This window comes from Sander lucioperca, chromosome 14 (assembly GCF_008315115.2).
Source record: "Sander lucioperca isolate FBNREF2018 chromosome 14, SLUC_FBN_1.2, whole genome shotgun sequence".
Classification (NCBI taxonomy): Eukaryota; Metazoa; Chordata; class Actinopteri; order Perciformes; family Percidae; genus Sander; species Sander lucioperca.
The window spans coordinates 21,560,540-21,574,170 of NC_050186.1; the positions used below are offsets into that span (position 1 = coordinate 21,560,540).

The window sequence follows — 13,631 nt, forward strand, 5'->3', positions numbered from 1 at the left end:
AGGTCCAGGTTCAAGCATTGAGCATCTGAGTGTTTTTGACCATGACTGGTAGGGTAGCTCGATAATGGAAAAAAAAAATCATAATCACGATTACTTTTTAGGTTATAGAAGAAGAAAGAAAGAAACCACTGCCAGGAACCGAATCCGTCTATTATTTGAAAACTTGGACGCCTATGTTGTGGACGGAAACCCGTGCAGAAACGAGAAATTTGGGAATCGGAAGACAGGGGCCCATCCAATTAGCGATTTGACAGCTAATTGCTATAACAAGTTAACGTTAATTTACAAGTTGTCAAAAACGTTGTGTCTTACCTAATGTAATGGCTTTCTGCCCTGTGCCTGGCCATGTTGATATAATCCATCCTCCTTGCCAAGACAGTTGTTAAAATACATCCAGGTTTTCTGTTATTCCTCTCTGGCTGTTTGAAACAGCATGGCTAATCCACATTTATTTCATCTTAAAAGTCCACTTGCTGTCACGGTGACGGATCATGACAAACACGGCTCGTTCAGAATCAGCTTTGCAGGTTTGTTTTTGCATAAAGATAACTTCGGTTGTTTGCCCTTTTATACTAAATGCTTGTTGCTATGCCTGCTAACGCTAGCATCGCTAATTTTCTACCTGACCTGAGCTCCTTCACCTCATGAACAGGATCCATTCGCTCGCGCAGGTCATTTGGTAGGCTAGCACACACACACACACACACACACACACACACACACACACACACACACACACACACACACACACACACACACACACACACACACACACACACACACACACACAAACTAGGGTTGCTCGATTATGGAAAAAATCATAATCACGATTATTTAAAATCAGGATTATATTTGCTCATCATCTTAAAGATGTTGCACTTATTGAACTAGAAACAGTGAAACAAATCCACAGTGAAAACCCCTTGAACTGTGACATCTCCCTTAATAATTTTGCCATTTGAACAAAATAAGAGTTTACTTGCAAAATAATCATTTGTTTTCCAATTAAGCACTTTTTGTGATCATTAGGAGCCAAAATCGTAATTGCGATTCAAATTTCAATTAATTGCACAGCACTGACACATCATTATTAACAACACATAATGATGTTGAACATACACGCTGTAATAGAATGGGACCCAACCTGGACCCATTGACCGTATAAACCAACCATAATCCAACCCCATACCAGTTGGGTCTCGGGACTCGGGTTCTAGGGTTCTAGGGTACGGCTAGACCAGTGAAGACCTCTAAGAGGAAGTGAGATCCAAAAACACACCTGCAATTAGCCTACCGCTTACTGTATCGCCATATGTGCCACCGAAGAGAACTAAACAGGATCTTCGAGATTGTAACTTTAAGACCTTTTAAGATAGCCTGTATAAGATGAAAGCTTATAAAAAAGATTCATCAGAAAGAGAATCATCTCCCTTTACCTTAATCTACTCATTACCTGAAGATATTAACAAGATGTCTGGACTTACCAGGCCTCCAGCATGCTGCTGTTCCTTCAGGTTCACTCTTGATCCTGGCAAAGCAGGGGTAATAACCACCAAGACCTCCCGTCCTTTTGGTTTACATTTTATTTGACAAGACAATGATCTGTAAAACATGTACAATAGGATTCCCAAAAAAGCAAACAAAATGATAATCGATCTGTGACAAACAAAATAAGGAAAATAAGTGAAAGAAAATCGATAAACACTCACAAAATCATGATTAAATCTCCAGTGTGTGTCAAACCCATGATGTGTTTTTGTGTTTCCCTCTTTCATCATCCGTTCTACTGTCAGACAAGAAGTGAGTTGAAAAGCTAAAAATAACATAAAGAAGGCACGTCTGGCTCCGTGATGAAAAGCTCTGATGACAATGGATGAAAGAGAGAGAACGGGGGGTTGCAAACGAGGGAGAGGACCGGATTCAGACCAAACAGCATTACTGAGAACATTCACAGCTTGTGTTTCTGGCATCAAACCCGTAACGGGGGAAAGCGAGGAGACAAATTGCAACGCTGCAGCTCTCACAGACGGGACGGACCCAGGGCCTTGATGTAGCCTAACAGCTAATCCATCTGAAATCACTTTAGTTCTCCCACATCACCCTCTTATAACTGGTGACTCATGCTTTTTGGGCAAATACCGCCTGTAAACTGACTTGGAGCTAATATTTCGTTGCGATTTCCGTTTTAGTTGGCAGCTTCATAAGCGCATTCCTGGCGATGTCAAGATTGTAATTCAAGTTAAGTCCGAATGAAGCAACTCTATTAAACGTATAGGTTTACTGAATGATCACCCAAATGAAATGTCAGAGCTATTAAACTCAATTCTGAATGCTTACTGAGTCATTGGTCTCTGATATAATGGCTCCCAATGATTGTCTTTGTCTTTTTGCTCAACCTATCAACAGAAGCCCGCTGGCAAACACATTGAACACATTCATCCACAGAAAACTAGATATTCATTCATTTTAGGAAATTAATTTACAGACAAAAGAGCAAAACCGTCACATTTAATTCCCCTTTATGACCGTTTTGGTTCTGTGCAGGGCTATAAAATACATCACATGTGATTGTCTGACACTGCAACCATATAAGCCAGTCAGAAAGCCATGCACTTGTCATGGGTGGTCCGACTCTTCTTGCGAAACTGGGAAATATTGGATCCCATTGGTCCATGCAGCATGCAGACATTCCCTTTGATCAAAATAAACACCTCAGACACACGTACAAAAGACATTTTACACCGTTAGCTATCGTAGAAGTCCCTATTTTTTCCTGCATCTCTCCTGAATTGAATTCATACTGCAGATTCATTCTTCAGTAAGAAATAGACGGGAACCAAATAATGGAACTAAACTAACCAACCAATCCACCCCCTAAGTTTGTTATGTTACGATAAATCAAATGAAATTGTGTCAAACTTGTAGCCGTATTTCAGTCAGCATGCAGCAGAAATTGGTAGGCTTACTTCTATAATAACTACAAATATATAAACAACAAAAAAAAAACTCTCCACCAAAGCTAGCGATAACTGAATGTGAACAGATGATTGTCATACGTCAGAAAAATGAAAATATTGCATTTTGTGCCAAAAGCTGTAATGAGACATATCATGTCCTGCAACAGTTCCTTCCTATTATTTCATCACTCTGTCAATCTGGTTTTATGTCTCCATTTATGTGTCCCTCCTCCTGTTTAAATCTGCCAACTCTATCAACTTTTAGACGTGTTTACAGAACTGCACGGATCCATAATCTGACTATGTGCTTTTGTGGGGTGATTTTTACTGGCGCGGTTAGCTACATCCTGTACCTCAGGAAGATTTGTGCGCCTCAGGGTCTTGAGCAAGAGCTCAAGATTGTAGAGGAGAGGAAAGATTGCATCTCTGTGTGCATTGCACTCTGTGGCTGCGAAAGATGACGATTCCATGCTGACTGCATTTTCGGATCAGCGCAAAAGCACAAAAACAGGAAGCTTGCCGAGCCGTCACACAAAAAAAAAAAAAAAAAAAACCTCCCGCTCTCTCAACTTAAATTGGACTTGTGCTCGTGGTGTGCAGTGAATGTGACAGATGCATTGACAAATAAACAGCTTTTTTTTTGTTTGATGTTCAAAAAAATGTTTTTACAAATGGAGAAGATTATTCCGCAAACAGCCTTGGGAAAGTGTTTCAACAAGCCACTGATCATGCCATGCAGAGTAATATGAACATGGAATAAAATCCACACCATTTCATTTTTTTTTAGATATATATATATATATATATATATTCAAATAAAACATTTTAGTATTAAGTGACAACCTCAATGTACCCGTGAAAAGTAAAATAGTAATATACACTTTGTTTTTGTTTTTTTAAACTGCTCAATTTGACATCTAACAAACCCCATACAGAGGCACTGATAACACCTACACTTGTTTTTTTTTTATGTGTACACATTTCACCAACAATGTAATATTCATCAATATTATCAATACTATTTACACTGTTTGTTCATCATTTGGTACCATCTGACATCTATGAAGATACATTTTTGATTCAGCTAGGCATAGTTGTTGCTCACCTTTTTGTGTTCTTTTCTTTTTGCTTTGAAGTGGACAATCGGCTAAAATGCAAAATGCATATTTCTACATATGTAAAATGTTCTGCATATATCAGAGTGTATGACCACTTTAATCTGTTAAAATGGCTGTAATGGCAGTATTTTTCTAATACATGCTGAGCATTTTCACAATCTCAAAATACATCCCTTATAATGGTGTTTTGTACGTGTGTGTGTGTGTGTGTGTGTGTGTGTGTGTGTGTGTGTGTGCATATGTGTGCTTTTCTGTAAACCAAGTTTCATCTCCCCAGCACACAGCCCTACCAACTCTTGCAATTATGAATCATGGAATCTTAATCATGTCATGTTGCCAGGTTACGGCGCTTAAAAACAATGTCACTTCGTTAGTGCTAACGAGCAGGTCGGCACCCGGGGACAGATGAGGCCCTTTGACAACGTAATAAAGTTCTTTATTGGACTGCAGCCTGGCCAAGAGTGGGAAAGGCTGTTTATGAGTTATTATAGGAGTTGATAAATAACTGAAATACTTTCAAACATCTTGGGTGATTAATTGAAGCTGCTTGGAGCCAAATTCACTGGTATGTAATTCCAACCCAACCAACCGTGGAAGAAGAGTACTTTAAAAGGATTTCATAGATGGTGTTTTTATTTTATTTTTTATAACTGTCTCTATAGTACCAGGCTGAAACAGGAGCCTGAGGTTTTATCCCACGGCTGTAAACAGAAGAGCTCAGGACTGGCAGCTTCACATAAAACAATACTTTTACAATGGGGACATTGTATGTTCATGGCACAAAATGTTGCATGTAATATTTCATACTGAATCCACATGAAATTTGGTTGTGTTGTTGTTTTGGCTGAAATTTAGATTTGCGAGGATCACACAGGGGGAGCACGGTGTGTTAATTACCGGTAGTTTGTGTGTGTGCACCCTAAATTGCTGTGAAAATGTTGATATTTCGTACTTTATGTTTGCTTTTCTGACCAGATATTTGAAATGTAATGACGATTAAAAATGTGTATGACACTTGCAAGAAAAGAGAAAGAAAAGCGTGTGTTACTCTTGCTAACATTCCTATTTGTCAGTAGTCACAAGTGGCTTCTCAAGAAATGAAAACCCTGCTGCGAACCAGTTTTCATGGGGAACATTTTGACCCATAACATCCCCTACATGTGTAAAGAAAAATAAACTTGAAAGCAAAATGTCATCATTAAGTAATGTGTGTAAGTTAAAACTTAAAATTTCTGAAAAGTTTCACATACAGTAGAAGATATGTCTAGCGTGGAAACAAGTGTGCACACCTTTGCTTCTCATGCAAATTTAAGCGACCTGGAACTTGCCCATACGGCCATGATGTGGTGCTCTGGTTGCCATGGCTACACATACATGGCGGGAGAAACGAAGCTCTCGCCGCGAGAGATGTTGGCAACCGCTGGCTCGTGATTGGATGAATCCAAGTCGTTGCCGTGGTAACCGTCGGGGGCGAGGTCTTTGAGTTCGTTGATTTTGTCGAATTTGTCCGAGTCGTCTAGGACTCGGGGAGCGCCGCCATTCAGGGCTCCAGTGGTCTCATCATCCAGGTTCTGCAAGATGTCAGATGAATTATGGGGAACACAAATCATATTACATTAAACATATCATTAATATAAATCCAATCACATGAAGACTCACCTTACATAACGGTGGGGATTGACCGATTCTGGTTAGTAGCGCAAAGCAGCGCACTTTTTAATAAATTAACTTGATCGGTTATCAGGCAAATAAAACGCCGAAACAGATAATCTGCAAACTGCCAAAAAACGGCTCAATAATTAGCCAGGGCCAATAATCGGTCTATCCCTAAATAACAGTAATGAAACTCGTTACATACCGGGAGAATTACGGGATATTAAGGAAAGGTCCAAAGACCTTAATTTTTAAGCTAAAGTTACACAACAATACAATTTTAGACAGTTGTATTAATTATATACAGCTTAATATTAATAACATTTGATTGATTGGTACAAAGTACAAACACCATGACGTCCCTACAACACAGTGTGTAGCTGTCCAAACAGATATGGAGCCCACCATGACAGAATGTGTCAGTGAGCAAAAACATGCTTTTGTGTTTGTGCTGTGTTAGTTACCGTGACAGGCTCTCCCCCTGTGGGCTCGTAGTAAACCTCTCCTGGGCTCAGAGGTGCTGTCTCAGTGGCTGTAGGAGGCTCTGATGGCTTGTTCAGCTTCATGCAAAGAAACCACATCAACACAGGGAAGGGAACAGAAAACAATACAATGAAATACAGTGGAGAAGAGCTTGAAACAATGTATAAAAACAGGTTTATGTTAACAGAGCTGCAGTCTAGAGTCATAAATAAAGACCTTGTAAGCTTTGAAAGAAAAAATAACACACTCTTCCACTTACAAATATGTAGCTGAATTCATGGTGGCTAATGTTAGCAAACTTTAACTAGCTGTGTAACATGACATTAATAGGTAAATTCAGATTGTTCTTGACCTTTACTCATGTTAAACCTTAAATCTTAAGACGTCAGAGATAAACATGACAGTCTTTTAAAGCGCAGTCTCTCTAAGTGCGGCCCGCAGGCCAACGGCGGCGCTCAGAAACATTTTGTGCGGCACCGGAACATGACAGTGGCTAGTGGTTGCTCGCCAGTGATGCGGGAATTACGTTCTGTTACCAATGCTAGCGCTGTTAGCTTAAGTTAACGATTTTGGTGGACAACTCTGCAGTTTAAAGTGGGAGTAAGTGGCTTAAATTGGCATTCAGTCATCAAAACTTTTAGAACCCCGCTTAAAAACAACACAGTCAAAAAAATCTTGTCAATTGATCCTGTATTTACGACTTTTCCACCCAGCGCAGCGCAGCACAAAGCCCAACGCAAGTGTCTTTGCTAGTATAAGACCGACGCAGTTGTCAATTTCCCGCCCAGCTCCCACGTCGTTTAAATAGCAAATGCACCTGCGCCCATCTGTGCGCCCATGGGCGTGCTGGTCTTACAGGGAGGTGTGTTCAGATGCATTCTTGGCGTGTTGCTATCTTGAGGAAGCGGAAAGTGATCGCGCCATTGACCAACAAAAACCTGGTCTAAAGTCAATAACGCAGCGCATTAGCGCAAATGCACCTAGGCTTATGCACATTACTATGCCACTATGCTTGTTACACACACACAGGGACGCGCAGCAGCACACAGACATGCAAAATATTAAAAATAAAAATATTACAATGTAAAATAGTATTATGATGTGATCTGCTCGCACGCTTTCACTTCACGCATGAGCAGATCAGTTTCTTCTCCTCTTCTTCCTCTCCTCTTCTCCTTCCTGCTTAGCAAATCCGCCATCATAATAGCAATGTGCCAAGGTACAAACGCGCCTGTCTTTTGGGAGGAACGGGAGATGACACTCTGATTGGTTTATTGCATGTTACGCCCAAAACACACCTATGATTAATTAAGACACTAAGTACAACCCTTTTGAACCATGCGCCTGGCGCACGGACCCTTTTTTCCGCCGTCAAACTAGCAAAAGTGGATTTGTACACGACCTAAACGCATCTGCGCCAGGCGCTTGGCGCGGTAAGATAAGATCGTTAAAATAGGGCCCAATAGCTGCTTGTAGCAACTACAGCCCCATTACTTGGGAAATATGGTTGGTCTGGGTTACAGAAAAGGTCCACAGCGACTTAAGACACAACATGTTAATTAACATTTTCAACCTTAACCTAACCTTAAGTGCTTTTGTTGCCTAAACATGACTGCAGACGGGATGATGTGAACACCGTTCTCTGGTATCACAGACCACCATCCACCCTGAACCACCGTCCTGCGGTACATTAGTCTATATCCACAACATTCCACTTCCCGGGTTTGCTCCGGTGCCGCAGGAAATTCCGTCGGATGCATGTCTTTTCAGACGATGTCGGTTACCTTCTGCTTTCTTTGTGTTGTAATTTTAAACTCCGGTGGATTTATGAGGACTATGGTTAACTGCTCCTCAGATCTCTGCAGGGTAAATCCAGACAGCTAGCTAGTCTAGCTAGATGGTCTGGCAAAGCGAGACTAGCGGTACATTAAAATGGACCTTCATTTAATTAAAAAATATGTTGCCTCTAAACACAATCCAGCCAACGATAATGTGTTTCATCACAACATAATTGGGAAAACAATTTAGTACCATATAAATGTAATTTCTAAGAGATGGGGTTATATTGAATTCAAGGGACTTGTTCTCAAATACATATATAAAATGTTCGAAAAGTTCAAATTCATTTTAAAATCCTGCATACAGAGACCTAATGATTTGCAATTGACTTGCAGTTTGCTTCTAAAAACATAACACTTGATTAAACCTGCCTTCAAAGACCAGAGGCTTGATTTGGACTTGGAAATAGCGCGACAGAGGTAATGCTTTATTTTAATCACGTTCCACAGATGCTGATCTCAAAGACACCGTGTAGACGTCTAATAAACTTTCACTGTTGAACCCTGTGAACCCCATTTCAGCTTGGGCATTAACAGGCATTTAGACATCTTTTATACATCTGATCAACATAAAATTGGATAGTTTTAGCCTCATTACATAATGTGTTATGAGTGCAACAAAATGTGATCGAATGATGGAATAAAATGGGGATGAGGCGAGCAGTGCTCTAATGGAGCTCTTCGCAAACCAAGCTAATTATTTCGACACACATAAACCAACTCAGATCTCCAATCAATAGCCATTAGCCCCATTATGATGCCCAAATGGACTCCGTGTGTGTATTTGTGTGTTTGTGTGTGTGTGTGGAATATAATCATGGTGACAATAGAAATTGATTTGAATACATGTCGACCACTCACCATCTCTGTTGAGCTGCCGGCCTTCACAGGGGGAGGGGGCTTGTGCTTGGGGGGGCCCCTGATTGGAGAAAAGACAAAGATAACGGTGTACTGATCGCTGCTTCGTTAAGACATCCATTTTCTTTTGTACTACACAAAGAAACAAGATGGGTAACTGTGAGAGCACAGATACAGACAGTCTTGAAATATTGAGCTCTCAAGTCATCTCATTTTGTCGTAGTTCAAACCAGATTCTGTTAATGCAAAAACGCAATGAGTATTTAGTTGAATGCTAAAGCTGTGACTTTTGTGTGGTTAAAAGGTTTTTGCACTTTATACCAGAAGCAGTGATTAATCTGTGGATTTGTATTCATGCTGGCACACCAATCTGTATTAAAAGTAAAGAATGAAAACACTTTTCCTTGCCCTCAGGGACAAAGCAGTAGTTGAACTGGAGACCTTGTAAATACAGTACAATATGTGGCACTGCTTCACTCATCAGCTCTGGAATTCGTAAAAGGCTCTTTTATTCTCATTAATATTTTGGCCATGATGGGCGGAAAAACATTGTGAGAAGCTGACAGATACACGGCCAACGCAAACTGCACGTTCATAAGTTATATATATATATATAGGTTATTGGCTTCCGTATTTTTTAGAAAATTGCCTATTTAACACATCCAGCAGCAGACTGGTACGGCCTTCACCTAGAGGAGACCGGGGATAGTTGCAACACGGGTCAGTTGTAACACGTCCAATTTCTCCAATCAGAAACAAGTTTCGAAACAGCTGATTCACTCTAAACATGCTCTTTTAAGTCCTTAATACACGTGTGAAGAATCAGCCCCCTGTGACAGACACTGCACATTTCAGAAAGAAAAAAAACTACTTTTAGGTAAGAAAGTATTTTTCTTTTACCTCTTATATTTTTGTGATAGCATTGCCGGCTTTGTAGTAAAACTCAACATACTTAAATCTTGCTTATTGTGTGTCTTTATGGCTATCCTGCATGCACGTTGTTAGTGCTAATGTTTTATCTGTTAGCTGTAAATTAAACTAGCTCATGGTGACAATAGTCTGGGTTAGTTGTAACAAGAGTCTGGGTTACAAAATGTTACAACCTACCCCAAGCTAAATTTGGTTTGTATTTGTGTTTTTTTTCTTTTAATTTCAGTCTGGGAAAAGAAAGACGTACCGAGGCGTGCCTCTCAACCCATACACACACAAATATTATATTAAAAAGTAATTTAAATGTTGAAAAGTTTCAATAACAAGTTTTTCTTATAATCCGAATTTCATAAAGTTCCATTTCACCCCAGGGTATGGTAAGGCAAGGCAAGGCAGCTTTATTTATATAGCACATTTCAGCAACAGGGCAATTCAAAGTGCTTTACATAAAACACCGTACAACTAATGCGGACTATGGGGTTAATTGTAACATTTTACTGCTTGTGTTTGACAGTAAATCATGCGTTTTCTGTTTGGGTTGCAAAGATAACAGCTACATCGTTTAATAGCAGACAAATGTAAATAGTTTGTATCACATTTTCAACCCGCTGGCTTAAAAGAGTTCCAAGATACAGACCGAAATGTCAAACTATCCCCGGTCTCCTCTACTCCTGCAAGAGGTTTTAAATCAGAGCTAGTATGCCTGAAACAGCTGTAGAGGGTTGGAAGAACAAATCAGACAAAACCTACCTGACAGCAGCCTAAATGTGAGTTAAAAAAATAAATAAATAGCTATAATCTATTACCCCATAGAGCTGCAGAGTTCTTCTTGTGACTTTGTCACTTTTGAATTTAAAGTTGACATGTCCGGAAATCCATCCCATTAAACCCATTTTAGACTAAATAAGCAGGTATTAATAGATTTCCTTGCTGTGGTTTACATTTTAAGATATTAGCTAACCTATGCTGGCTATATCTATCAATGCAAGTTATGGACGTACAGCTCACATTTTTTGCTAGCATCTCCCAGGCCTGACATGAAATTCTCAGGAGCTGGTGCCAGCCTTTTTCAACACAATGACTTTCCCCTCTCTGTTTGGTGCTTTAAAAAAATCCACGATACAGTAAATATACTGTATCTCTCTCATTGTAGCTCATGGAGCATACTGTGTCTTTGGTGTGAACTCTACATTAGGCACAATGAAAAGCATGTGGACAAACAGAGCTGGAAACAAATTATGGTTTGAGGATTAAAAGAATGTAATTTCCCAGTAATTTCTGGCCAGAGGTCATTTTAAGAAATATGATGAGACTGGCTTATGAATCATTCTATGGTCATTTACATAGTACATAATATGCTTTAACCCTGAAATTTGCAATCATCAACTTTTGTTTGCTTGCAATTTTGGTAATTGTCATGAATTCCATCTTATTGTACCATTGAAGCGGTCGCATATTAAAACATCAGCAACATGACTGCAACATCCAGTTAGTGTGAATGTAATTAACCGCTCTATGACTCAGCAAGTAGGAAACAATGACTGTATATTTGTTAATTTACTGTATACCCTGTTGTTCCACAGGAAGTCTCAGATTGGAAAATCACCCCTTAAACTCATGGAATTAAAACAGTGAAGGTTTAATAAATTCCTTTTTGCAGCTGCAGCCCAGGGGAGGAATTGCAGAGAGTGAATGGGGGGTGGGGGCAAAGGATTGAGCATTTTGGGAGTGAAGTCTCCAGACTGTCTCACGCTATAAACTTCAGGTCAGGATTTGTAACCAAGCTGCTTCTGCTGGGTCTCGTCATGACATGTAATCAGTTTTAATGAGCCTTGGTCCCAGAAGGGGAGATTCATTTTTCTCAGGAGGTTAACTACACCATGAAGTGGATGCAGGGTTGTTAATGAAGACTTACTCTCCGTCTTCCTTGCGCTTGCGGATGAAGAAGATGATGCCGATGATGATGCTGATGAAGACGAGGGCGCCGAGGATGCCGCCGATAACCGCACCTGACGATGGGCCCGGAGTGATTTGTCTCTTCTCTTCTGGTATGCGTGAAACACACAGGGGGGAAAAACAGTGAGAAAGAGAGACGGTTTTAATACCAATTTGTTTAAATTTAAAGGGACTGCTTCTGGCACTTTAATGCTGCTCACTTGCAATATCTGTGTTTTTATGTGTTTTGCTGCTGAAGTGTGAGAGAAAATAGTAGTGTTGTGATTAAGCAGTACAGTATTTCACTATTTACCATGGCCGAGCAAAACATGTACAACAAACACCCAAAAAATCTATAGTTTGGTTTTAAAGGACTATGAGTAAAATGAACTATCTAAGGATTCCCCAGAGGGATGGATTGCATTTATACACTCATTAGGTTCACCCGTTCAACAGATCATAAATGCAAATGTCTAATCAGCCAATCACATGGCGGCAACTCAATAGATTTAGGCATGTAGACATGATCTGCTGATGTTCAAACCAAGCATCAGAATGGGGAAGAAAGTGGCTTTAAGTGGCTTTGAACACTGCATGGTTGTTGTGCGTGTTGTGGCTTCACAAATGCTTTTCTGCATACCTCGGTTGTAACGAGTGGTTATTTAAGTCAAAGTTGATCTTCTATCAGCTGGAATCAGTCGGCCCATTCTCCTCTGACCTCTAGCATCAACAAGGCATTTTTGCCCCCCAGGACTGCAGCATACTGGATGTTTTTCCTTCTTCAGATCATTCTTTGTAAACCCTAGAAATGGTTGTGCGTAAAAATCCCAGTAACTGAGCAGATTGTGAAATACTCAAACCAGCCCGCCTGGCACCAACAACCATGCCACGCTCAAAGTTGCTTAGATCACCTTTCTTTCCCATTCTGACATTCAGTTTGGAGGTCAGGAGATTGTCTAGACCTGGACCACCCCCCTAAATGCATTGAAGCAGCTGCCATGTGATTGGTTGATTAGATAATTGCATTAACAAGAAATTTAACAGGTGTTCCTAATATTCCTTTAGGTGAGTGTGCCAGACAGACAGACAGACAGACAGATAGATAGATAGATAGATATTTACTCATGTCAGTCATGTCATGACACATGACAGAGTTCACTGTACTGAAATGGCCTCCACAGTCACCAGATCTAAATCCAATAGAGCAATGTGGTGGAACAGGAGATATGTCAGTATGGACCTCCACTAAAGTCTCTGAGGAAAGTTTCCAGCGCTGTGTTAAATTTATGCCACAAAGAATTAAGACAGTTCTGGAGGCAAAAGGCTAAGGGGTCCAACCCAGTACTAGCAAGGTGGTGTAATAAAGTGGCTGATGTCTAGCGCTTTGCTACCTTAGTGAACATAGCGGTTTACAATTTGCCTCTTATTCACCCATTTCACATCACTGGTGGCAGAGCTGCCATGCAAAGCGCTGGCCTGTCCATCAGGATCAACTTGGGGTTCTTGCTCAAGGACACTTTGCCATTGCGGATGTCAGGGATCGAACCGCCGACAACCCACTCTTCCCCCTTTAGCCCAGCCTCCCAAATATAATGATCATGTAGAAGCAGGTAATCAAAAGTCAAGTTTCTATTCAATGTCATCCTGCATAAGTTTTTATGGTGTAACATTGAAGCACAGTCACATATGCATAATGATTTCAATGAGATCTTGTAAAACAGGAGCAGCTCACAGCTCTCTGTTGTGCGAGAACACCCATGAATGCCATACATCTTTGCAATGCAACATCATCTGAGTCTCACACTGACCTCGACATCTCCCTTCAATGAAGAGCCTATTTATGATATCTGGAGGGCTGT

The 13,631-nt window shown here is 40.4% G+C and overlaps 1 protein-coding gene across 1 annotated transcript in view; it reads right to left on the reverse strand.

The window, feature by feature from the left end:
• Positions 1 to 1,568: 1,568 nt before the first annotated feature.
• Positions 1,569 to 13,631, reverse strand: part of pvrl2l (PVR cell adhesion molecule related 2 like) — a 325,590-nt gene continuing 313,527 nt past the window's right edge. Inside the window, exons 7-10 of the mRNA XM_031295584.2 lie at positions 11,753 to 11,882; positions 8,911 to 8,968; positions 6,193 to 6,288; positions 1,569 to 5,646 (exon numbers count right to left, since the gene is read on the reverse strand). Of these exons, the coding sequence (XP_031151444.1) occupies positions 5,440 to 5,646; positions 6,193 to 6,288; positions 8,911 to 8,968; positions 11,753 to 11,882 (491 nt within the window). The 3' untranslated portion in view covers positions 1,569 to 5,439. The remainder of the gene's footprint in view (positions 5,647 to 6,192; positions 6,289 to 8,910; positions 8,969 to 11,752; positions 11,883 to 13,631) is intronic.